Consider the following 27,008-nt stretch of genomic DNA (forward strand, 5'->3'; position numbering starts at 1 on the left):
CCCAGTGAGGTAAGGAGTGTTGTGGTCTGAATGTTTGTCCCCCCTAACCCTAATTCATATGCTGAAATTCTAATGCCCAAGGTGATGGTATTAGTTGCTGGGCATTTGGGAAGTGATTAAGCCATGAGGGTGCAGCCCTCCTGATGGGATTAGTTCCTTTATTAACAAGGCCTGACAAGAGTTCCCTTCTGCCTTACTTAAGTGAGAAAACAAGAAGTCTAGTCTATAACTGGAACAGAGCCCTCACCAGACCATACTGGACTTCTGATCTCAGATTTCCAGACTCCATTACTATGAGAAATAGGTATCTGTTGTTTATAAGCTTCCCATTCTGTAGGGTTTTGTTATAGCAGCATGAAGGGACTAAGACAATAAAGGAGCAATTGTAATTTTTCCATGTTTTTAAAATGACTTATGGATTGACAACCTATCTTAAATTTTCCCATCCCACCAGAATGTTTTAAATGATCAAGTTTTCTTTGGCACGTAGGGGGGAAAAAAAAGGAAAGAAAGAAGTGACAAACAAATCGAAAGCAAAATAGGATAAGCATTAACGATTATCCCTGCAAAACTCCTACACTTGGTACTAGAAGTGTTAATCCAACTACCTTAGAGTAATAAGCCAGAAGAGTGATCATTTGCCACTTAAAACTTTACATGTTGACATACATGGTGTTTGTTCAAGGAATAATAAAAATTTAGGAATTGAAAGATTTTTAATCCCTGACACTGCACTTTGAAGGAGCAATATGTACAGTTTTGTACTTCATTCTTCCCTCTTGTTTGTTCCGATTGTACTTATTGAAATGTAATGTTAGTTATTAAACTAGTTATTAACAATCTTGGTTTGCATTTTGCGATCTTTTCCCATTTTTCAAATAATTCATTTTTACTGTATTTTACAAAAGTATTTCTTAGCGATGGACTGGAAAAATTACGAACCTCTTCTTCACGGGTTACTTGGGAAGCTGCTTTTTTGGAAGAGGCAAATTTTGAGAACATAATGGGACTGTAGTGAGAACCAGGGCCCTGTAACGAGCTTCAGTGAAAGTAAAAACCTGAACAAAGCTTTGGTAACTAACATTTTTTTTCTGGTTAAATACACTCAACTTGTACTTTGGGTGGTTGTTTGCTGAATACAAATCTGGAAAAGTTGCTCAGCATCTAGCCCCAAACTCCTTCCACATGGTGTCCGGAAAGCACATTAGGACAGTGCTTTTGAGAGGCTGAAGGAAGGAGGGAAGGGGCGGGGCGATCAGAGTGAGGTCATCAGAAAGCGCCGCTCGCTCTGAGGGCAAAGTCGGCGCCTCGTTAACGTCACCGCGGTCCGAATTCTGTCCGGAGACAGGAGGGGAAGACCAGCGAGGTATTACTTAAACCTGGGTTTTGAGTTTTTCTCTTGCTTCTACCTAAGTCCGTTTCCTCTGTCCTCGGGCTCCCCTTCCATCCCTCAGGTGGCTGTGAAGAGCGGGTCGGGCTGCGTAGTCTTCTGCGAACGCGATGCCCAAGCCTCGGGGCCGCGTTGCCGCGGGACCCCCACCCCTCTGGCCCTGTGGTTGCAGGCCGGCTTTGGCTTACCTCGGCACCTCACGTCTCTCGGTCCGGTTTTTGGCTTTCTTCGCTACTTAGCCCTGTCTCTCAAATGTTGGAAGGGGGAGAAATTAAAAACGCGACTTCACAATTAACTTTCAGCTGTGATCAGACCTTCATTAGGGAGGAAGGCCAAAGCGTAAGGTGTAGGGGAGTAACTTTTCCATGTCATCCACGTTTATCATTCACATACAATCTTTCTCATATAATCACGAGCTGCCTGCCGCTGCAGTTTTAGCCCACCTGAGATGGTAGGCAGATTTCGACCTTTAAGTGAAATCTGCCACGGGTAATCTCAAAGTTTTTCTTTATGGCCCAGGAAAGTTTAGTGTCATTTAAACTTCTGTTTGGAAATACCTTGAATGTCTTCCTGTTGACTGCAGTTCAGTTTTGGCGAGATAAAAGTGTATCTGCCCCATGAGATGTTTGCTATCCACTTATTAACCTATTTGGATTGTCTGATAGTAGACTAGACCGCATGTTGTTGGATCCGAAAATTCCAAAGTCAGAGAATCGTTTGTGACCGACTTATTAACCTGTTTAGATGGTTTGATAGTAGACTTAACCGCATGCTGACGTTGGATCCAAACATTCCGAATTCAGAAAATTGTTGGTGATTGGAATGATAAAACTCATTGTCTTGCTGAAAGATGAAATTGTGGCAGTGTAAACAATGGTTTTTCAAAATAATGGAAACCAAATTCTCAGTCAAAAGATGTTAAAGCTGCATTCAAGTATTTGTGTTGTATGTTTCACATTTAGATATCACTTTTCAAATGGATGTTTATGTGTGTTATCTCAGTTACTGTTTCCCAACAGTTGACCCTTCAATAATGGTTTTAAATAGTCCAACTTGGATTAGGATATTTGATCATTTTCACTTTAGTAAAATAATTAGTAATCTTACTAGCTAATGCATGTTGAGTGCTGAGGCAGACACCATTCTAATAGCTTTACCTATATCGTTCATTTAACCTGCGCAATAGGCCTATACACTGTTAAACACTTAGAGATGAAAATGTAATAAGCAAGTTCCATGATTTTGAAAGGTAATTTGCTGCTCCCTATCATAACGCTTCCAATTAAACATTAGAATTAAACAACCGAAGTAAATCCATTATAATCTGATTTAATTATTTATCTGAATCTTGAGCAGAATCTTTGTAATTTATATCATTTTCTATTATCAGACTTTGGGATAAATTTGTATTTAGAGGTTAACGTCTTTAAATGTTAAAAAGGAAAATGTTAAAAAATGTTTAAAAGGAAGTCTGTCTTTTCTCAGGGATTTTACTATAAGTCTGAAGGACATTTACAGGCAACAGTAACATGGACTGTCTACGAAAGACAGCAATATTTATTGAGCTAGTGTATGTATTTCACTATTACTTTCTAAAGATAATGTAGTGCAAAAAAGTCATTACAGTAATATAATTCTGATACAACATCTACAGATGTCTCTCTAGTTCCAAAAAATTATGTATTGGATTTGTTCTTTGGCTTAATTCATAATTATATGTAACTCTACTTGGCATAGGGATGGAAATAGCCCCTGAATGTACATTGTCATATAAATATAATATGTATCTTTTGATCCATGTGACTTCTTGATATCTATTGGTTCAAACTCAGTTCTGATATTAAGTTCTAAAATTTGGTTCCAGTGTACTTTCATTGGTTTTAGTAAGTTAACAAATAGCTAGTAAGTACCTCCTATGTTGCAAGACATTTTTAGTCATGTAGAGATAGAAATGTCATGCAACATGAATTCTGCTTTGAAGGAATAGCCTACTGGGTAAATAACCATTGGAAAATTCTGAGCAGAGGAGTGACATGATCTGGTTTAGGTTTTTAACAAGATCTCTCTGACTGCTGTGTTAAAAATAGACTGTTAGAGAGTGGGGTGGGTGAAAGCCTGGAGACTGGGAGAGTGTAGTAATTCAGGTGAGAGGAGGGCAGCTTCACAGGGTGGGAAGAAGTGAATGTGGCGGGTAGCAGTTCAATTTTGGATGTATTTTCTAGGTAACACTACAGATTTGCTTATGGATTGAATGTGGGTTGTAAGAGTAATAAGATAGTTGGTTATTAAGGTTTTTGGACTTGAACAACTAGAGGGGTGGATCGCTATTAACTGAGAAGTGGAAAACTGGGAGGAACAGGCTTTTGCAGGACGATTAGGAGTTCAGTTATGTGTTAACTTCGAGATGTCTGGTAGTCATACAAGAGGAGATGCTGAGTCTTGTTCAGTGTTGCACAGGCATTTGAGTCTGTCAAGTCTGGAGTTCAGTGGGGAGGTCATTGCTGGAAAAGAATATTTGGGAGTTGTCAGTGAACAGATGGTATTTAAATTCAAGAGGCTGGAGACAGTCACCCAGGAGTGAATATAAACAGATGAGAGAAGCAGTTACAAGACCTGATCCTTAGACATTTTAGCCTTTAGAGGTTTGGGGAAATGACAGATCAGCAAAGGAAACAGAATAAATAGCCAGTGAGGGACAAGGACAGTTTTGAGAGTCTTGTGTCGTGGAATTCAGGGTGAAGTAGTGTAATTCAGTTTTGTCAAATGCAGCTGAAAGATCAAATAAAATGAGGATTGACACCTTTGTATTCATCAGGGTATAAGAAATATTATTAATAGATAAATGATAACTAAGTCTGGAGAACCTTGGGAGCAAATAGGAAGAAGACTACTTTTGTTTGGGAGATATGGAATCCTTTACAGAAGAAGGGCATTTGAGGTCGGTTTTAAAGGACAAATAGGTTTCACTAGACCCAGAAGATAGTGACGGATTGTGGGGAGGTGGGTATTGTAAGCAGGAAGAAACCTTACTTTTCTCCCTTCAAGGCCATACCTCCCAATCAGAGGTTTTAAAGATGATTTTGCATGTCAGTAGCCAGTTCCTCATTCTGGATAACCATTCTTGCTTCAGGCCTACTGAACACTGCTAAAGAAATTCCCAAAAAACAAATTAATGCTACCCAACCTCAGCTGGGTCCTTTCTCAGTTGCCTGACAGTGCTTTCCGTTATTCCTACTCTTTTCCTAGTACAGACTCCACAGTGCCATGTAAATGAATAACATTTACTGAGCATTTACTGCATGCCAAGCACTAAGGATTCATTTATTTGATAGAAATTTATTTGGCATCTGTGACATGCTGCCCTGATACTTGGAATGTAACAGTGAGAAAAAGACTGGCCCTACAGTCTAGTATGGGTGATGGGCATTAATCAAAGAATCACAGTCTACTGTGGATGATAGACATTAACCAGATAATCACAGACATATAAAATTACAACGATATGTAGAAATACATGGTGCTATTAGACTGTTTAACCAGTGGACATGACTTAATCTGAGGAAAGAGGGAATGCATTCTTGAAAGAGCATTCTTGTTGAGGGAGCTGAGATAAGCAGGCAAAAAATGGTGGTGGCAGGGAGGGCTCACAACTCTTAGGAGTTTCTTAGAAGGAATATGACACCAGAAGGGCTTTTTGTACCATAGGAATCAGGAGAAAATGGCCTCCAGGTAGCTAGAAAATTTAGGTGTAGGGAAGGAATCCATTCATACAGTTCTTTGTAATAGAGCTAAGAAATATAAGTTTGATTGTAGCTTCTATGTCCAGGGAAATGACATTTAATCTGGCCTATTTAGGAATACATAAATTTCAAAATTTCAGATAACCAAAAACTTATTTATAAACTTACATGTTATTGTAATATATTACATATATTACTGTTTGAAAATCATAGTTCTGAGAGTATATCATAAAATGTATTCCCTGATCTTCCTGCTTTTTGGTTTTCCATAGGTTGCCATAGTTAACAGCTTCTTTTATATCCTTTAAGAAATTTACGTGCATATACAAGTATGCCTCCACACTCAGACATGTTTTTTCTTAAAAATAAATAGAATGTATTTTATATATTGTGCTTTGATTTTTGTTCATTTATTAATAACTCAGGAATCTAAGCTCTACTTCATACTTCTTCACTGCTGCAGAGTCTTTTATTTAATTAGTATAAAATAATTTATTTAACCAGTCCTTGTTACTGGGCATGTAGGTCCTTCCCTGCTTTAAAGTTTGAGTGCTTTAAAGAGGGTTGCAGAGTGGATGTTCTTAAACATCTTGTATGAAAACGTACATTTTGAGAAGCAAAACTGCTGGTGAGACAGGGACCACGGGTGTAGTCAGAGTAGAGTGAGGGCCTCCGGAAAAAGCAAGGCAGGATATTTACAGTCAGAGCAATGTAACTACATGCAAGGAAATCTACCAAAACTCTGTATTAAACATTAAGCTCTAGAGTCATTCTTCAGTGAGATCAGTTGATACTCCCCAGATAAAGGAAAGTAGCCCATGTTTTTATTATGCTAATTGTTTATGATCATGTGTAAGATTCACTTTAGCATGCTGAAGGGACTTAATGTCTCATCAAAGACAAACATCCTAAAACCACTTTTTTTTTTAATTTGAAAATTCTTTTACTTAGGAGACAGTTTCATGTTTGGATAATTGTTTCCCTCTTTTTTTTAATATTTTGGTAACGATCTACAATTACATGAGGAACATTATGTTTACTAGACTCCCTCCATCACCAAGTCCCCCCCCACAAACCCCATTACAGTCACTGTAATCAGTGTAGTAAGATGCTGTAGAATCACTACTTGTCTTCTCTGTGTTGCACAGCCCTCCCCATGCCCCCCCACATTATTATACATGTGAATTGTAATGCTCCCTTTCTCCCCCCCCACAATCCCTCCCTTCCCACCTATCCTCCTCATTCCATTCCCCTTTGGTAACTGTTAGTCCATTCTTGGGTTCTGTGATTCTGCTTCTGTTTTGTTCCTTCAGTTTTTTCTTTTTTCTTATACTCCACATATGAGTGAAATCATTTGGTATTTGTCTTTTTCCACCTGGCTTATTTCATAAGCCTCTAGCTCCATCCATGTTGTTGCAAATGGTAGGATTTGTTTTCTTCTTATGGCTGAATAATATTCCATTGTGTATATGTACCACATCTTCTTTACCTGTTCATCTACTGATGGACACTTAGGTTGCTTCCATTTCTTGGCTATTGTAAATAGTGCTGTGATAAACATAAGGATGCATATGTCTTTTTCAAACTGAGCTGCTGAATTCTTAGGGTAAATTCCTAGAAGTGGGATTCCTGGGTCAAATGGTATTTCTATTTTGAGTTTTTTGAGGAACTTCCATACTGCTTTCCACAATGGTTGAACTAGTTTATATTCCCACCAGCAGTGCAGGAGGGTTCCCCTTTCTCCACAACCTCGTCAACATTTGTTGTTGTTTGTCTTTTGGATGGTGGCCATCCTTACTGGTGTGAGGTGATATCACATTGTCATTTTAATTTGCATTTCTCTAATGACTAGCGATGTGGAGCATCTTTTCATGTGTCTGCTGGCCATCAGAATATCTTCTTTGGAGAACTGTTCAGCTCCTCTGCCCATATTTTAATTGGATTATTTGCTTTTTGTTTGCTGAGGTGCATGAACTCTTTATATATTTTGGATGTCAACCCTTTATCAGATCTGTCATTTATGAATATATTCTCCCATACTGTAGGAAGCTTTTGTTCTATTGGTGGTGTCCTTTGCTGTACAGAAGCTTTTCAGCTTGATATAGTCCCACTTGTTCATTTTTACTTTTGTTTCCCTTGCCCAGGGAGATATGTTCATGAAGAAGTCGCTTATGTCTATGTCCAAGAGATTTTTGCCTGTTTTTTTCTAAGAGTTTTATGGTTTCATGACTTATATTCAGGTCTGTGATCCATTTCGAATTTACTTTTGTGTTTGGGGTTAGACAATGATCCAGTTTCATTCTTTACATCTAGCTGTCCAGTTTTGCCAACACCAGCTGTTGAAGACGCTGTCATTTCCCCATTGTATGTCCATGGCTCCTTTATCATATATTAATTGACCATATATGTTTGGGTTAATATCTGGACTCTCTATTCCGTTCTACTGGTCTGTGGGTCTTTTCTTGTGACAGTACCAAATTGTCTTGATTACTGTGGCTTTGTAGTAGATCTTGAAGTTGGGAAGTGAGATGCCCCCTGCTTTATTTTTCCTTCTCAGGATTGCTTTGGCTATTCAGGGTCTTTTGTGGTTCCATATGAATTTTAAAACTATTTGTTCCAGTTCATTGAAGAATGTTGTTGGTATTTTGATAGGAATTGCACTGAATCTGTAGATTGCTTTAGGCAGGATGGCCATTTTGACAGTATTAATTCTTTCTAGCCAAGAGCATGGAATGAGTTTCCATTTGTTAGTGTCCTCTTTAATTTCTCTTAAGAGTGTCTTGTAGTTTTCAGGGTATAGGTCTTTCACCTCTTTGGTTAGGTTTATCCCTAGGTATTTTATTCTTTCTGATGCAATTGTGAATGGAATTATTTTCCTGATTTCTGTTTCTGTTAGTTCATCATTAGTGTGTAGGAAAGCAACAGATTTCTGTATATTAATTTTGTATCCTGCAACTTTGCTGAATTCAGATATTAGTTCTAGTAATTTTGGAATGGAGTCTTTAGGGCTTTTATGTACAATATCATGTTGTCTGCAAATAGTGACAGTTTGACTTCTTTACCAATCTGGATGCCTTGTATTTCTTTGTTTTGCCTGATTGCCATAGCTAGAACCTCCAGTATTATGTTGAATAACAGTGGACAGAGTGGGTATCCCTGTCTTGTTCCCGATTTTAGAGGAAAGGCTTTCAGCTTCTTGCTGTTAAGTATGATGTTGGCTGTGGGTTTGTCATATATGGCCTTTATTATGTTGAGGTACTTGCCCTGTATACCCATTTTGTTGAGAGTTTCATCATGAATGGACGTTGAATTTTGTCGAATGCTTTTTCAGCATCTATGGAAATGATCATGTGGTTTCTGTCCTTTTTGTTTAGTGGTGGATGATGTTGATAGATTTTAGAATGTTGTACCATCCTTGCATCCCTGAGATGAATCCTACTTGATCATGGTGTATGATCCTCTTGATGTATTTTTGAATTCACTTTGCTAATATTTTGTTGAGTATCTTTGCATTCATCAGGGATATTGGTCTGTAATTTTCTTTTTTATTGGGGTCTTTGCCTGATTTTGGTATTAGAGTGATGCTGGCTTCATAGAATGAGTTTAGAAGCATTCCCTCCTCTTCTATTTTTTGAAAAACTTTAAGGAGAATGGGTATTATGTCTTCTCTATATGTCTGATAAAAGTCAGTGGTGAATCCATCTGGCCCAGGGGTTTTGTTCTTGGGTAGTTTTTTGATTACTGATTCAATTTCTTTGCTGGTAATTGGTCTGTTTAGATTTTGTGTTTCTTCCTTGGTCAGTCTTGGAAGGTTGTATTTTTCTAGGAAGTTGTCCATTTCTTCTAGGTTTTCCAGATTCTTAGCATATAGGTTTTCATAGTACTCTCTAATAATTCTTTATATTTCTGTGGGGTCTGTTGTGATGTTTTCTTTTTTTCTGATTCTGTTGATGTGTGTTGATTCTCTTTTTCTCTTAATAAGTCTGGCTAGAGGCTTATCTATTTTGTTTATTTTCTCAAAGAACCAGCTCTTGGTTTCATTGATTTTTTTCTATTGTTTTATTCTTCTCAGTTTTGTTTATTTCTTCTCTGATCTTTATTATGTCCCTCCTTCTGCTGACTTTAGGCCTCATTTGTTCTTCTTTTTCCAATTTTGATAATTGTGACGTTAGACTATTATTCATTTGGGTTTGTTCTTCCTTCTTTAAATATGCCTGGATTGCTGTATACTTTCCTCTTAAGACTGCTTTCGCTGCATCCCACAGAAGTTGGGGCTTTGTGTTGTTGTTGTCATTTCTTTCCATATATTGCTGCATCTCCATTTTAATTTGGTCGTTGATCCATTGACTATTTAGGAGCGTGTTGTTAAGCTTCCATGTGTTTGTAAGTCTTTTTGCTTTCTTTGTACAATTTATTTCTAGTTTTTTGCGTTTGTGGTCTGAGAAGTTGGTTGGTAGAATTTCAATCTTTTTGAATTTACTGAGGCTCTTTTTGTGGCCTAGTATGTGGTCTATTCTGGAGAATGTTCGATGTGCACTTGAGAAGAATGTGTATCCTGCTGCTTTTGGGTGTAGAGTTCTGTAGATGTCTGTTAAATCCATCTGTTCTAGTGTGTTGTTCAGTGCCTCTGTGTCCTTACTTATTTTCTATCTGGTGGATCTGTCCTTTGGAGTGAGTGGTGTGTTGAAGTCTTCTAGAATGAATGCATTGCAGTCTATTTCCTTGTTTAATTCTTTTAGTATTTGTTTCACATATGTTGGTGCTCCTGTGTTAGGTGCATATATATTTATAATGTTTATATCCTCTTGTTGGACTGACCCCTTTATCATTATGTAATGTTCTTCTTTATCTCTTGTTACTTTCTTTGTTTTGAAGTCTATTTTGTCTGATACGAGTACTGCAACACCTGCTTTTTTTTCTCGCTATTGTTTGCATGAAATATGTTTCCCATTCCTTGACTGTTAGTCTGTGTATGTCTTTGGGTTTGAGGTGAGTCTCTTGTAAGCTGCATAAAGATGAGTCTTGCTATTTTATCTATTCTGTTACTCTGTGTCTTTTGATTGGTGCGTTCAGTCCATTTACATTTAGGGTGATTATTGAAAGACACATACTTATTGCTATTGCAGGCTTTAGATTCATGGTTATCAAAGGTTCAAGGGCAGCTTCTTTACTATCTAGCCGTCTAACTTAACTCTCTTATTAAGCTATTATAAACACAGTCTGATGATTCTTTATTTCTCTCCCTTCTTATTCCTCCTTCTCCATTCTTTATATGTTAGGTGTTTTATTTTGTACTCTTTTTTGTTTCCTTTGACTGCTTTCATGAGTAGTTGATTTTATTTTTTGCCTTTAGTTAGTATTTGATTGGTCTGCTTTCTTTGGTGTGATTTTATTTTCTCTGGTGACATCTATTTAGCTGTAGGAGTGCTTCCATCTAGAGCGGTCTCTTTAAAATATCCCATAGAGGTGGTTTGTGGGAGGCAAATTCTCTCAACTTTTGCTTCTCTGGGAATTGTTTAATCCCTCCTTCATATTTAAATAGTAATTGTGCTGGATACAGTATCCTTGGTTCAAGGCCCTTCTGTTTCATTGCATTAAGTATATCATGCCATTCTCTTCTGGCCTGTAAGGTTTCTGTTGAGAAGTCTGATGATAGCCTGATGGATTTTCCTTTATAGGTGACCTTTTTTGTCTCTCTGGCTGCCTTTAATACTTTGTCCTTGTCTTTGATCTTTGCCATTTTAATTATTATATGTCTTGGTGTTGTCCTCCTTGGGTCCCTTGTGTTGGGAGTTCTGTGGACCTCCATGGTCTGATCGACTATATTCTCCCCCAGTTTGGGGAAGTTTTCAGCAATTATTTCTTCTGAGATACTTTCTGTCCCTTTTTCTCTCTTTTTTTCTTCTGATATTCCTGTGATCGAATATTATTCCATTTGGATTGGTCCCACAGTTCTCTTAATATTCTTTAATCCCTGGAGATCCTTTTATCTTTCTCTGCCTCAGCTTCTCTGTATTCCTGTTCTCTGATTTCTATTCCATTAATGACCTCTTGCACCTCATCCAGTCTGCTCTTAAGTCCTTCCAGAGATTGTTTTATTTCTATATTCTCCCTCTGTACTTGCTCCTTTAGCTCTTGCATATTTCTCTGCATGTCCATCAGCATGGTTATGACCTTTATTTTGAATTCTATTTCAGAAAGATTGGTTAAATCTGTCTCCCCAGGCCCTCTCTCGGGGGTTGTCTGGGTAATTCTGGACTGGACCAAATTCTTCTGCCTTTTCATGGCGATAGAGGTAGCTGTAGGCAGGTAGCGCGTGTGTCAGCTTGGAGAACAAAGTCCTTTCCTGTTTGCTGGTCACCTTGCCCTTCTCCGCTGCCTGTGTTGGTTACCTGCACACCTGGAGCAGCCTCCAGATTAATCCCCTAAGCTGCTGTGGGCCGAGTTGCCATCATGGTGTCCCAGAGCACTGCGGGGAGTGGCAGGCAAGCCGGGTGTGCTCTCCTGTGAGAATGGCACCCCTCTGCCTGTGCTGGGCAGCTGTGTGCCAGCAGCGTCCTTTGGGTCTGGCCCGGGCAGCTCCGCGCCAGGAGGAGATTCTGGGTGGTTGCTGAGGGTGTGGCTGCTCCCAGGCCACTTGGCTGCCACCGGCTCACGTGCCCGCTCCTGGGCTTCTTGGCCACCATTGCTGCCGGTTTGCCCACCCGCTCCTGGGTCACTCTGCCGCCACCACCACTGGCCTGCATGGCCGCTCTCATTCTACTGGGCTGCTGTGTCAGGGGCCGCGCCATCCAGGGGAATGACTGGCAGGTGCTTATCGCCATGAAGGTCTTCAGAGCTGCGCTGCCACCCAGGGTGTTAGGGTGCCTGGAGTTACCTGGGATTCCCAGCTGCTGGGCTGAGTGTGCTGGGATGCTTCTGTCCAGCTGTGAGGTCACTGTCCCTTTAAGACTTTCAGAAAGCACTCGCTTTTCTTTTGTCTCAGGGGAGCTGGTTGCAGGGACCCCCTCTCAGATTTTGCTTTTCCGTTTCTTTAATATCCAGCACACCGTGCACTGTGTGTCTGTGATCCTGGTGCGGATTACTAGAGCTGGTTGTTTAACAGTCCTGGGCTTTCACTCCCTCCCCGCTCCGACTCCTTTCCTCCTGCTGGGGAGCTGGGGTAGGGGGAGCGCTTGGGTCCTGCTGGGCCGCAGCTTGTATCTTACCCCCTTTGTGAGATGCTGAGTCATTGCAGATGTAGATGTAGCCTGGCTGTTGTACTGTATCCACTGTTCTCTCTTTTAGGAATACTTGTATTTGTTGTATTTTCAAAAATATATGTGGTTTTGGGAGGAGATTTCCACTGCCCTACTCATGCCACCATCTTGGCTCCTCCCCCTAAAACCACTTTTAACAAGTCCACACCCTAAGCCCTTTATCAGCTCCCAAAAATTCTCAACTGCCTATAAATCCCCTAGACAAGGCACCACCCCAGGGCTCTCTTGTCGCCTCCTGGTGTGAGCCAGAAGCTCTGTCCTTTCACTGTATCTCTCAATAAAAGCCTCTTCCTGGCTCTCCTACTTTGGGTGTTTGCTAAGTTCATTCTTTGACTACACAAAAAAGAACCCTGGCATCATTGGGTCGAAGAATTTATACATATACAATTTTGAAGCATAGTGCCAAAGTGCATCCCCCAAATGCTCAGCTTACACTCCAATTAATATTGAGAGACAGGCTGTTTCCCTCCCTGTGCCCATATTAGGTACTATCAATCTTTTACAGTTGTGCTTGTTTGACCGATGAAAAGTGGCATCTTGTTTTGGCACTTGCTTCGTTAATTATGAGTAAGGTGTAGTAGTTTTCTTTATGCTTATTGGTCAGCTGTATTCCTTTATATGTGAACTGTTGAATTTCTTTGTTTTTCTTTTGGGTTGTAGGTATTCTTTTTCTGTTGTTATTGTTAAGTTGAATCAAAGGGACTCCTTTTTATTTGTTTTTGTGTTGCAAATATTTTCCCCTAGTTTTTCATTTGCCTTTAGACTTGGTTTATTGGTTTGTTCACTTATTTAGGCATGCATACATTTTGATAAGGGACAGGTAAAGACATAAGGTCAGGATTTGTTTTTTAGAAGAAAATTTGTGACATTATTCAAATAACTAGATACTCCGTAATGTCAGCCTTTGTTGGGAATGTTAGTAACACAACAACAAACCTCTTTTGAGGCCAAAGGCCCTGTCTTGTTTTTATGAGCCTTGTTCAGCAACTATCACAGGCCTGGCAAGCACCCAGCAACCTACCTCTCTCTCACCCCCACTTATATTGGAATTGAAATGAGATGTATTAGAACTGCTTGTTATTCTAGACTATACTTTCTGTTTAGGTGTTCCTCAATTTATGAATTGAGTTATATTCTAAAAATCACTTTGAAAGTTAGCTATCTAATTTCACTGTAGAAATAATGTACCCAGGTTCTTATCTTTGCTCTCAGTTAATTAATTCATGAAGGTCAGTTTTTTCTTTTTAAAATGCAAATTCAAGATATTCTGTAATTTTAGCCTTAATGTACTTTAGTATGCATCCTGAAATAGTAGGGATATTTTCTTATATAACTGTAAAGCCATTTTTCTAGCTGAATTCTTTAGCAAAACTCAGTAATTTCTTACTGTCATCTAATACTGTATCCATGTTCAGATTTCTGTCTCTTAAAAGTATCTTTTTACACTTGGTTTATTTGAATCAAGATTGAAGCAAGGTCTACACATTCCATTTAGTTGCTAGATCTCCTAAATCTCCTTTCTCTTCTTCCTCTACTTCCCCTCCCTTATCTTAGTTTTTCATATCCATTTACTTGTTACAGAAATCAGGTCCATTGTCCGATAGTGTATCTCTCATTCCAGATTTGTCTGTTTGTGTTCTCATGTTAACTTGTTTCTCCATCCTCCGTATTTCCTGTAAAATGGAAGTTAGCTCTACAGACTCAGTTATATTCAGATTCAGCTCTTTTGAGGGATTTGGAAATGCTGCAGTGTTGTGTACATCACATTGCTTCATCTCAGAAGGTTCATAATGTGTTTGTGCCCTACTTCAGTGATGTGAAGATTGATCCATGGGTTCAAGTAGTGACAATATCACTTAGGTTATAAACTTCCCTGTCATCCTTTTATCTGTCAGTGAATCTATAGTTTCATTAGGGGTTGTAAATGGGGATTTTTAAAAAAGTTGTCATTTCTTCCACACTTGTTAGCTGGAATTTGAAGTCTGTTTTATTATTTGGGAACCTGACAGTCAAGAATAACAAGGCTATTGTGGGAAAACACTGTCAGAACAACTTGTGATGCCAGGAATACATATTTCTTTGCTGTAGTTCTAGAGGTTTAAACAAGTGTGATGGTCTCTTGTCAGCCTGGCTAGGCTTCAGCCCCCAGATGTTCAGTTCAACACTAACCTAGGTGTTACTGTAAAGGGATCTGTAGATGTGAGTAAAATCCACAATCAGTCGGCTTTTAATTAGGGAGTTTTTCTGGGTAATCTGGGTGGGCTTGATTCAGTCAGTTGAAAGGCATTTGAAGCAGAGCTGAGGCTTCTCTGACAATGAAATTCTGCCAGTGGACAGCAGTTTCAGCTTGTGGCCGAGAGTTCCAGCATGCCCTTCCTTGACAGCCTGCCCTGCAGATTTGGGAATTACTTAGCCAGTCCCTACAATTGCATAAACCAGTTTTTTACAATAAATTTCTTCATACATATCTCATACTGGTTCAATGCTGGCTGGTGCCAGGAGGAACTCCTGAGTCCTGTTCTCTAACAATGGAGTGAGGAGTGGTGGTAGGGGTCAGAGAAGCTACTTTGTTGTGGGCAACCACATAATTTATTGTTCAAGCTGGGACTTCTGAAAGAGAACTGGGGAACTGAGAAGATGGCACACTGAAACAACAGGTGTCAACTGGTACTGTCTTGGGAAGGTTAAATCATGTGGTCATTCTGTATGTCAGCCAGTGGGGATACAACATCAGTCTGACACAGCCCCTCCAGGAGCTTGTAGTCCAAGGGAAGTCAGGTAAATCAACAGACGTTCCCAGATAGTTTTTTAAGGGATGTGACAGTTTGTAGTTGTGTTTATCTGGAGAGAATGGGAGGGTGACATTCAGAGAAGCCTTCATTGGCTGAAGCAAAACCTAATTTTACCTCCAAAGATTAAGCAGGCTTTGAACAAAATGAAGTGGGAAGGGCATGTACACAGTTCATGTACAGAGAACCACACAGGTGAAAGGTCAGAGTGAATTAGCATGGCGCATTTGGAAAACTGCCGTTATGGTTTCAGTTACGGGACTAGAAGAGGGGAGTGAGCAATGAAAGATGAGGTTAGTCAGGCAAGCAAGGGACATATCATGATGGGTCTGACATCCATGCTAAGGGTTTGGAACTTGTCTTCAAGATGGTGGGAAACTATTGCAGGATTTTAAGCAGTGCATACCATGACCAGATTATCTTTACAGAAAAATCATATTTTGTAACATCTTAAAATTGAGAGTGGAGAAAAATTGATAATAGGGTGACTACTCAAAGGCTCTTGAAATGATCCAGTCAGTGAGAGTGGTGGAAAGCTGTGGCATGAGGAGATTAAGGAAGCCTTATTGACAGGACTGATTGGATTTGGGGCCCGAGGAAGGGGTGAGCAGTCATCTGGAGTGGCTCCCAGGATCCTGGTGCTGATGACCTCTCTGAAGTAGAGCTTTGAGGGGAGGAGGTGATGATGCCTTGAGTTCTGCTGGGGATGCTGCGCACCCGTCCTTTTCCCTGGTGGGTACCGTAGTTTTTAATAAGCAGCTGAGAGGAGGGAAGGTGTGGCAATAGAGCCTGTAAGGATTGCTGGGCAGGGTGTCCCCCGCCCCTTAGTGTCAGCCGAACCTTACTCTGAGGGATGAAGGGAGATTTTCTCATGCCCTCTTCCACTTCTTACCTATGCAGCCGGAGCTTTAGGAGTGGGTGGAGGGATAAGGAACACCTACAGAACTTGGAAGGGGAGGAGGAGCAGAGGTATGTGAGTTCTCCTTTCTCGTACTTGGATCTCTTACCATGTACGACCTTGGGCAGATTATTGAGCTTCATTGGGGCTCAATTTCTTGTCTGCAAGAAGTAAATGAGTTAATGCACATGGAGTACTTAGAATAGTACTTAGAATAGTACTTAGAATAGTACTGCTCATAGGCAGTGGTGTTCAAATGTTTGTTCTTTGCTCTTGCTGCTAATACAATGCATTCAACTGCTTCATTCTGGAATCTGAGTAGCAAAGGAACAGGGAAGTTTCTGTAGCTCCCTCCTTGCAACTTTTTCTGTGGTCAGTAAAAGCCAAAATTCTTTATGCTAACTCAAGTCCTCAGGAACTGTCTATATATAATATTTGAAGAACTCATTTGATTTGGAAGGAATTTATGATAATAGAAGAACCTTTATTTTTTATTCTGCCTTGCTGTTTTTTATTTTTAGTTAGGAAAAAGACAGTGGTTCAGTTCAGGTTTAATGAAGGTTAATTATTCTTACTCTCTTGTTTTCAGTATTCACCCTAACTCCTTTTAACAATAAATAACTGCTTGTTTATTGGGGCTTAGGGACAGGGAGTAATTGCAGGAAAAGTCCCCATCAGGATTCTGGAGAGGGAAAATATTTTCTGATAGAAAAATTTGACTGAAAAAAATTCATATTTAAGTAAAGTCCTTTTTGGTGGTTTTTTTTTTTACTTGCAGTATTTGTTAAAAGCCAAATTACTCTATTAAAATATGCCCTTATTTAAATTGAATGATTGTGTATTTTAATTACTATTTTAATATAGTTCATGCTTTTTGAAATAACATTCAAACAAAAAAGAATGAAAAGTTTAGAAAATGAGTTTGCTTTGATCCTATTCCCTAGTCCCTGCCTGTACTCATGGAGAATGTCTGTTTTGTGTATGTCTCTTTCCAGAGACATACACCTTTTTCTACATACCTATATATACAGGTTTTAAAAAAATCAAATGGCATATGTTAAACACATTATATATTATATACAATGTTCTATGACTTTTTTAAACCACTTCTCATGTGTGTCACTACATAAATATTTACTTATTTATTTTTAATATTCCCTTGGTTGGATGTGCTGTAATTCATTTCACTGTTTCCCTATTGATAAATATTTAGATTAGTATTTCCAGTATTTAGTTACAGGTTCATTCAAGAAATGTTTATTGACTTCTAGGAAGTACTAGTGAACAAAATACAAAAATTCCTGCTCTCATGTAGTTATCTTAATTTTGAAGGTGGACAGACAGTAAACATATAAAGTAAATGTGTCAGATGCTATTGCAGACTGTAAGGTAGAGAAGAAGGGGAGTGCTGGGTGTGATAGGAGTTGTGTGCAGTTTAAAATAGGATAGTCGGGAAAAGTTTACCAATAGGTGACATGTGAGTTGAGATCTGGCAAAGGAGAAGTAATGAGCTCTGAACTGGTGAGGCACAAGCATTCTAGGAAGGGGAGAAGAGGTACAAGAAATACAAGCCCTGAGGTAGGGGCATGCTTGATGTGGAAGGGAAAAGCATGAGGCCATGGTGGTTAGCGCAGAATGAGCAAGGGATAGAGTGGGAGAAGATGAGGTTGCAGAGAAGGCACCAGAGTCAGGGCTTTTTGGGCCACTTTAAGGACTTTGCCTTTTACTGAGTGAGCTGGCAAATCTTTGGAAGTTTTCAAGCATCAGTGTGATATAATCTGGTTTATATTTGGAGTGACTATTCTTCTGCTTTTTTATAATGAACTATTGGAAGGAAACAAGCAGGCCATTTAGAGAGGCTATTGCAACAATCCAGGGAAGACACAATGATGGTTTGGACTAGCTTGGACCAGAGTTGTGGCAGTAGAGGTATTAGGATGTGGTTAGATTATGGATATATTTTAAAGGTAGGGTGAGAGAGGAGTCAAGGACCACTGTGTAATTTTAGATCTGAGCAATTGGAAAGGTGGACTTGCCATGAAATGAGATGGGAAGACTATGGTAGGCAAGACTAGGAATTTGGCTTTGGGCACATTACTTTTGAGAGTCTATTAACATCCAACTAGAGGTAATGAGTAAGTAGGCATTTGGCGATGTAAATGTGGAGTTCAGTTGAGAGCTCAGGGCCAGAGATATGAACCTGGGAGTCATCAGTTTATTAATACAGTTTAAGCCCTGAGCTTACCTAGGGAGTAAATTAGAGAAGAACAGAGAATCAAGGATAGTCCTGGGCCCTTCATGGTTAAGAGTCTGAGGAAGTGAGAAAGATGCAGCAATGGAGATCAAAAAAGCAGCCTGTGAGCCAGGGGGGAAACCAACAAAATATGATGTCCTGAGAACCAAACGAAGGGAGCCAGCAGGGTCAAATGATGACAGCTGAGAATTAACCATTTAATTTAACATTGTGGCTGTTTGGGTGTCTTTGACAAAAGCAATTTTGAATGAGAAGTAGGGGCCTAATTGAAGTAGATTCAAGAAAGAATGGAAGGAGAAGAATTGGGACTGGTAGTGTAAGCAACTCTTTTGAGGAATTTGTTCTAAAAGGGAGATAGAAAATGGGCTTTAGTTAGAGAGGAATGTGAAGTCAAGATGTTTCTTTTGTTTCTTGTCCAAGATAGAGAAATAAATATTTAAAGCTTATAGGTAATGAGCTTGCAGAGCGAAAAATTGATGCAAGAGAAATTGGAGGAAATTCAGAGATTTGAGGAATCCATTTTCTTTCATATGCATGTACACAGGGATTTCTGGAGGCCAGATTCTTAAGAGGATTTCCTGAGTCAAAGGGTATGTGCATTTGAAAAAACTACCAATTCATATTCCATTTTTAGTGTATACTCTTGATAACATTGAACTTTGCTAGTCTTTAAAATTATTGCCAATCTGATGGGTTTTATGCTTTGTAGAAACTCTATATAATCTAACTAATGCTTTGTTAGGTTTTAGCAAATATTTTCTCCCAGGCTGTTTCTTGCCTTCTAACTCTGCTTATGGTATAGTTTTGCCATGTAGATGTTTTTTCAGTTTTTCTGTAAAGTCTGTCATCCATTTCCTTTTATAGCATTTGGTTTTCATTTGGATTATATAAATACTTTATATAATCTTTTAATACATTTATATGTGTATCTTTTTAGTTTTAGTTCATTTGGAGTTTATTTTTGTGTATGTTAGGAAATAGGTATCTAAGTTTCCTGTCTTTTTCTATGTTCTTAAACAGTTAAATACCGTTAAGAATTAACTGTTTCTTGAAGGTTTGGAAGAAATTATCTATAATATCTTCTGAGCTTGGATCCTTTTTGGAGGGTAGACCTTTGACTTTTAAATTTTTTCCCTGTGCTTAATGATCTATTTGGTTTATGTACTTCTTTTTACATTAATTTTGGTAATTAATTTTTTCCCCGAACACCTCATTCTTCCAGATTTTCAAGTTTACTGGTTTAAAATTATCCATAAAGGGAAGAAATACTGTCTTCTCTATATTGGCAGTATATCCTTTGTATTTACACCTTTATCTGGGCAGCAGATGTTGGAGCCACCCTTTCACAGCTCTGGAAACTGGTTTAGCTGTTTTCAGTCCTCATGGTCCATGTCTTACCGCCCTTCATCTTGGAGTTATTCCTAGATTCTCCCCTTTTATTCATAAGGGATTGCAGGCTCCTTGGCTCTGTTTCCTATCTGGCTGACCCCATTTGCTTTTTAGCTTACAAATACTTCTACTGTTGAGGTCTGCTGATGGGTATGTACCCTTATTGGCTTCCAGCATTACTATGTACTTACTTTTATATTTCTTCTACCATTTTGGAGAGATTTAGGGAGGAAGGAGAGACAAATATGTATCTTCAGTTAGCCTTTTGAAGTGGGAAGTCACAGTTCTGTCCTGTGTGGTTTTCCTTGTCAGAGTCCTCTCTCTGGTAGTTGCACAGTAGTGGAATAGTAACATAACACATGTAGTGATAGTCAGATGGACTTCACTTTCTTCTTAAATGAAACCAGATGTCTAAGTGGAATATAGTAGTTGAGTAGAAATGTTGATATATTGTGACTAAATATTCAAATACTACGTTTTAAACTTAAATTATATAGTTGTAACATTAGATCATTAAACCAACTTCCTTTTTTTATGGTTGAGGTATTTGAGGCCCAGAGGCATTCAGTGATTTATGAAAGGTGACATAGTCAGTGCTCAAGCAAGACACAAAGCCCGGATCTCTCTTTACTTCAGTTCTGCTATGCTCTTTGCTGTTTCATACATCTTGCTGTTTTACTTTACTGTGTAACGAAAGAGATATTTTCAGCTAATAAAAAAAATTGTTTTAAACCTAAAGGTGGTATGTATGGCTTGGAATTACTTCTGTGATCTGGTCTTAGATACCATATTTAATAAATTGATGTACATTTTGCTTTTTTCACATAGATATTAAATATTATGACATAAATGTGAATTTTAAAAGAATGAGCTGTCAAGGTATGTTCTAGCCTAGATGGAAACCATATAGTTTATTTCTCCCAAGTTTCTTCTTTTATGCTTATAGACTTTATGTGATTTATGGCCTCTTTGAATTTCTTATTAATATTTTAAAGATGCTTAAGAAATATACATAAATATAGGCTTGAAAAATGATTTTTATGATAAATAACATATTTCAGACTAGGATTTCTAATTTTTTAATTTAATATACTATGCTGCTAGATCACGACATTTAGGAGGCCCAGAGACAGTCAGTGGTTTATCTAAGGTGACAAAATTTAGACATGTTAAAATATATGTTTTTCCAAAAAAGAAATTTGCTCATCATTTTTTTTTGACAAGCATTAACCATACTTTCATTGCTTTGCTTGGTCTTAACTTCAACAAAGTCTTTTAAATGAAAGATTTTTATTATTGATATTCCATGTTTTGTAGTCATGTCTTTAGTTCTTGAAAAGCATTGAGGATTTGGTATGTGTTGCCTTAGAGGACGTGGATGGGACTCCTCCCCTCACACCACCCCAAGCAACTCAAAAAGAAAGGAAATTTGAATGTAATTGCTATAGGATTATATTCTAAGGAGATTTGTTTAATTATCTTCAGGTTTGAACTTCTTTAGTTAATGTTGAAATATGTGGTATGACTATTGATTTTTTTTTTTGGTAACCTAAAGAGTAATGAGTTTAATATTTTTCCAGTTGGTCATAATGGCAGAAGAAGAAATTAATGAAGATTATCCGGTAGAAATTCATGAGTATTTATCAACATTTGAGAATTCCATTGGTGCCGTGGATGAGATGCTGAAGACTATGATGTCTGTTTCTAGAAATGAGTTGTTGCAGAAGGTATTTTAAAAATGTAATTTCTGAAAATGTAATTCATAAAACAGAGTGCAATGTTCTGAAACATATAGAAGAAGATATAGATTAATGATAATATGCTCCTTTCCTCTATTTCAATTTTATAAGTATTTGGATATCTTGAGGGAAAAAAACAAAACAGAAATCCAACCTCAGTAAATATTTCCTAATTATAATTTTATTTTGACTTGGTTTTGAAAAAAAGGAGCACATTCTTTGACAGACTTTATCTTTGACCTTTTATGCATTTCAGTGATGTTATCAGGGTTTCTGGAAACCCTGTAGGACAAAAAGAGTAAATTGACTTTGACAGTCTTAAACAAATCTCATTATGTTTCTTTTGTCTTTGGTATTGCCTAAGCATTTTAGCCTGCTTCTTTATACATAAATGCCTCATGTACAATGTTTATGTTGACAAATTACTTTTGACATACACAGCCCAGATCATAACTACTGAAATCAAAATAATCCAAAAGAATTTTTCTTGGATTATACACATTCCTTGTCTAACTGAAGATGGTACCCTGAAGTGAAAATCTGTGGGCAAAAATCACTGGTTAACAAAACATCTTCATACTACACATCATTTCCAGATCGTTTGGTTATTGAATTATAGGAAGTGAAAAAGAAAAGGAAATTTCTTTGATACATTGTGTTTGGTGAAAGTTTATAATATTATGTAATGGTGCTCAAAGTCTGTGTGTTTTTTCTTTCTTTTTTTTTTTTTATAGTTGGACCCACTTGAACAAGCAAAAGTGGATTTAGTTTCTGCTTACACATTAAATTCAATGTTTTGGGGTATGTATATTACCTTGAAGTTAATTAGAAAGCAAATTATTTATTGTGTCAAAGGTGATTTATTTTTTAAATGCTAGCAATTTATATACAATTACACTTTATAACAATTTTAGTAGTTAGATATTTATTTCTTTTAAATCAGTATACCAGATGCCTACGAGGCAAACATAATTTAACATTACAAAGAAGTTGAATAATTTAATATTTAATCATTTGTGTGACATTTCTTTTTTGTGAGTAACCAGAGTTTCTTCAATGAATATATTCACATTTTATTCCATTAATTCTTTCTCTTATAGTTTATTTGGCAACTCAGGGAGTTAATCCTAAGGAACATCCAGTAAAGCAGGAATTGGTAAGATTGCACTGAGTTCCTTTTTATTTTATGTGGCTGTTTATTGTGGTAGTCCTGAAGTTAGTCATAGTACTTTTATCACACTAATTTTGGAGAACAAAATTATTTAGATTTGAAATTATGAAAGTGAGCTAGATTTCATCTGTCTTTAGGTTTTTCTTTTTCTTACCTTTGTCAGAGAATTGGTGTTCTGTATATTATATAAATCTCTGGATGGGAAAATGTTACGATTCTAGTAATTATTTATAACTTTCATATTATTTTATCTATAAATTCTTGAAATCCTGTTCATCTCTACAACTGCCTTTTTAAAAAACTCTTATACAATTCTTGAAAGTATATTCTAGTTGATTTACTAGCAAAGACGGGAAAGTTTCTCCTCCACCTTTTCAATTCTTCCATTAATTCATTTTCTCAGCAGTAAAGAATCCAGTTCAGTAACAAAGCTAAAAGCTTTTTTGGCACCAGTTGTATGTGTACTGTCCAGTAATTCTGCATTAGTGACATATTTACAACCTGTAATAAATCTTCTGGGTTTGTCTTTGTATTCCATTTAGATGTATAAGTACAGTGTATAAGGTCTGGTATCTTGGAGTTTTTGCTGACTTTGAAAATTAAATCAAATCATCCAATTTGAAAGAAAAAATTAGAAATCAAACTTATGGTTACCTTCTTGACTTGGCTTTATGAATAAGAATATTAATAAATTTTTCTTTGTTTATAAAATATAAGGTAAATATAATGTGAAATACATTTGACACTATTATTGTTCTCAAGTCTTATCGTGGTTGATATGTGTTATTTACAACTTCGCACTTGGTCATTTATATTTTAAAAGATGAGTAAACCAGATCTCTGTCTTCATTTTTTAAAAGTGGGGACTAAGGCATTTCTTCTTTTAAAGTTCTTGGGGGAAAAATCAATTTATTTTTAAATACAGAAATTGTGAAAAATACATAAAGCAAAAATATAAAGTAGTGTCGTACACAGGTCCTGATTTGACCAGTGATACTAGCTTTAAAAGTGATATGTTCTGAAGAAGTATACATTGTATCATCTGTTTCACTTTCTAATATGGACTTTACATTTATAAAATTACCTTTTTTTTTCCTTTATCACGCTTATTTGGAGTATTTTAATACTTGATTCTGCCATCGGAAAAGGACAAAATTATCTGTCTTTCTCCTTCAGAGAACCCCCTTATGGAGGAGTATATTCATATTCTGGACAAGGGTTTGCAAATAAAAAGCATACCTGTTTTCCTTTTCTGATCTGTGACAGGCATCACTGGTTGATCACAGAGTAGTATATGAGAGGAAACCATACATATCATGAATGAGGAAAGGCATTGAAAATAGTTTATTCATTTTACAACTATTTGGGCACCTACCTACTGGTAGCCAGGCATTATTTCCAAGTGAGATGATTCCTCTGTGAATAAAGCCAATAAGTATTCCTATTTGGGCAGATGACAGACTATCTAGTGGAGGGAGACAAACAATTAACATAATAAAACAAACAATAAATATGCAATATGTTAGAAAGTTATATGTTATGGGAAAAACATAGTGCAGGTTAAGGGGGATTGAGTGCATGGGTAGGATTGCTACTGCAAGAAGGGAAGGCAGGCCTTTTAACAGGGTTAACATTTGAGAAGATTGGAAGGAAGAGAAGGGTTAGTTGTGTGAATATTTGAGGGAAGATATTCCAGGCAGGGCCAGGTGTGTGTAACGAGGACTTTGGCTTTTATTCTGAGAGAAACGGAGCCATAATAGAGTTTTGAGCAGAGTTGTTAATCTTTTACAATTAAAAAATTCTAAGGTTCTGCATTTTTCTCTATATTTTGATTATTTTAATGAAAACTTGCTTTGAAGCATGATCAGTCATTTACTCTGATATTTTATGGCTCTCGTTATCTTTATTTCTCCAGAATACAGAATAGCCCTTTATTCTGATTAATGGCCTCAGGAGATTCAAAGTGGTATGGCAACCTATTACGTTTCTCACCTTGTAAAGTCTGATTAGAACTGTATATCTCATTAGAAAATATGTGCTTATCAGTCAAACTGTGAAATTGAATAAAAGATCTTACATTCTCATTCTCATTTTAATTGTCGTACTAGAAGGTAACATAAAAGACTAAATACTGCCTCATTTATTCCCTGTTTAGAAAATTTCAAGAGAGTTTAGTTTGTATGTTGCAAGTATGTGAGAGCTCTGTTTTAGATTATACAGTTCAGATACATAAGAATATGTGCATTTAGGCTAATGCTAAATTAAAAAATGTATAACCACATATAAACAATTCAATGTTTATCTCTAATAGTGATGTCCTAGACTAGTTCTTCCTCTTTTGAAACACTCAGAACACTTCTGAAATGACTTTTAATGTCTGTATTCCTTGCAGACTGTGAATTCCGGGAGAGCATGAAACATATTTATCCTGTTCACTTGTACTTACTAGCACCACTCAATAGGTAGTAAATACATATCTGCTGGATTTAACTGATGTGTAGTATAATAAAACTTGGTGGTGAACAGCTAGTAAATCTATTGCCTTTTTTTTTTTTTATCTTTAAGGAAAGAATCAGAATATACATGAACAGAGTCAAGGAAATAACAGACAAGAAAAAGGCTGGCAAGCTGGACAGAGGTGCAGCTTCAAGATTTGTAAAAAATGCCCTCTGGGAACCAAAACCTAAAAATGTGTCCAAAGTTGCTAATAAAGGAAAAAGTAAAAATTAACCTTTTGGTTTTGATGTACATGTATTCAAAAAGTACTTCACTTTTATTGTTTTCCACACAATAGGTGATTATGTAACAATGTAAGGTTTAAATGTATTCTTTATTGAATTCATATATAAAATTTATATTTTAAATTTGTAATGCTAAATACTCCCCCTGCCCAGGAGGATTAAGTTATTGTTACTGATTTTTTTTTTTACTGTAGTGCACTATGAGGTCTTTAACATTGTTTTATGCTATATATTTTATCATCTCTCTTGACAAGACTCTTATTTCCTTATAAAGGTCAGTCTTTCAAGTACCATTATATAATCAACTATGAAATTTAAGTTAAATGTTCCATGTAAACATTTGTCTATTTTAAATGAATAATGACTTTATGAAGTATGCTATCTGAAGGTTGAAGTTATAAATATACTGGTTTTCACTGTATAATAAGAAAGAATGAAATGTCTGGGTTTTTTTTTCTATATAGTTACTTCATGTTTTCATGGTTTGGGGAATTACTGCTTTTTTTTGATATTTGAAGTGTGAAATGAAGACGTTAAGGTTTTACTTTAATTCTTGGCACTTTGCTTCTATGTCCCATCTAAAGTAAAATATATTCTCATTAACTTTAGATGGGAAATGAGGTTCTATATTGATGGCTGAATTTGGCATGATGGCTGTATACCCTGTCAAAAAACTGTGAATATTGTGTAGCTAACCTGGTTATTCTTATATTTGAGTAAATTTTGAAATTAGAAAGATAGGTTTTAGAAATCATTAGTAGAGAAATTCTTGAGTTTTTGTTCCTGATGCATAGTGCTCACAGTTCTCATGCTCTTTTTAAATCATATGGTTACATGTTTTTAAGGCTATATCAAGTACATACAGGTGTTCAGGAACAACATTCTATATTAAATAATGCCATTAAGCAGAGGAGAAATCCAAAGAAGATATATTGTGTTTATATTCTGTTTTATTTTTCTGCAGTATTTGTGAGAGAATTCTAAATACTAATTTTTTTTAAATGTCTAAGCCCATGAGTTTTAATAATATTGTCCTTAGTGCTTTCAGCCTTTGAATCTACACCAGTATGTGTAGGAATGCCAAGTATGGTAAAGTGCTTCAATTTTTGAGAAAGAAGTTGTTAAAATTTTCTGTGTGATTAATTTTCCATAAGTAACTTTGAATAAGTGGATTTCTTGATTTATGGTAACAGATATTGGAAATGGTCTTAAAATGTAATGGATTTTGTAAAGCATGTTGAACTCATTCTGTAACATATGAAGAAGTCACTGATAGATGCAGAAATTCTTCTGGCTCAGCTGTCAGACAATATTTGAAGTGGGTAGTTATTTTTACTTCTTTTTTCATCTTTATCCTCTCAAATTTCTAGCTTTTTTAAGAAAGTCACCTCTTCATGGGAGAAATAAATGTTATTAAGATAAGTGTAGTGTACGTGTGGCCTCGTGTTATTTATTCCAAAGAAACTTGTAACTTGTATTTCTGTATATTTTCTAATTTCATAAGGAAAAGTTAAATGAAAAATGTCATACAGTTGCAGAAAATCATTAGCCAAATTATTGGTTTGTGAAAGTCCAACTTTTCTGTTGAATTGGAGATCCTTAGGTGAATAATTCTTTCAGTGTTTATTAGTAGAAACA

At 37.0% G+C, this 27,008-nt stretch overlaps 1 protein-coding gene across 1 annotated transcript; it reads left to right on the plus strand.

Annotated features, from left to right (window-relative positions):
• Positions 1–1,270: 1,270 nt before the first annotated feature.
• C1D (C1D nuclear receptor corepressor) lies at positions 1,271–26,797 on the plus strand. The gene is made up of 5 exons (XM_037022194.2): positions 1,271–1,366; positions 21,300–21,446; positions 22,193–22,259; positions 22,559–22,614; positions 25,195–26,797. Exons 2-5 carry the CDS (start codon positions 21,309–21,311, stop codon positions 25,357–25,359), a joined length of 426 nt encoding a protein of 141 aa, XP_036878089.1. The 5' UTR covers positions 1,271–1,366; positions 21,300–21,308; the 3' UTR covers positions 25,360–26,797.
• The last annotated feature ends 211 nt before the right edge of the window (positions 26,798–27,008 follow it).

This window comes from Manis javanica, chromosome 1, assembly GCF_040802235.1.
Source record: "Manis javanica isolate MJ-LG chromosome 1, MJ_LKY, whole genome shotgun sequence".
In the NCBI taxonomy this organism is placed as follows: domain Eukaryota; kingdom Metazoa; phylum Chordata; class Mammalia; order Pholidota; family Manidae; genus Manis; species Manis javanica.

Excerpts from the sequence above, each read along its gene's own strand:
- C1D (XM_037022194.2), top strand. The coding sequence starts at position 21,309 with ATGGCAGAAGAAGAAATTAATGAAGATTATCCGGTAGAAATTCATGAG. Across the intron at positions 22,260-22,558 it reads ATTAAATTCAATGTTTTGGG|TTTATTTGGCAACTCAGGGA; the intron begins GTATGTATATTA and ends TTTCTCTTATAG. Across the intron at positions 22,615-25,194 it reads ATCCAGTAAAGCAGGAATTG|GAAAGAATCAGAATATACAT; the intron begins GTAAGATTGCAC and ends TTTATCTTTAAG.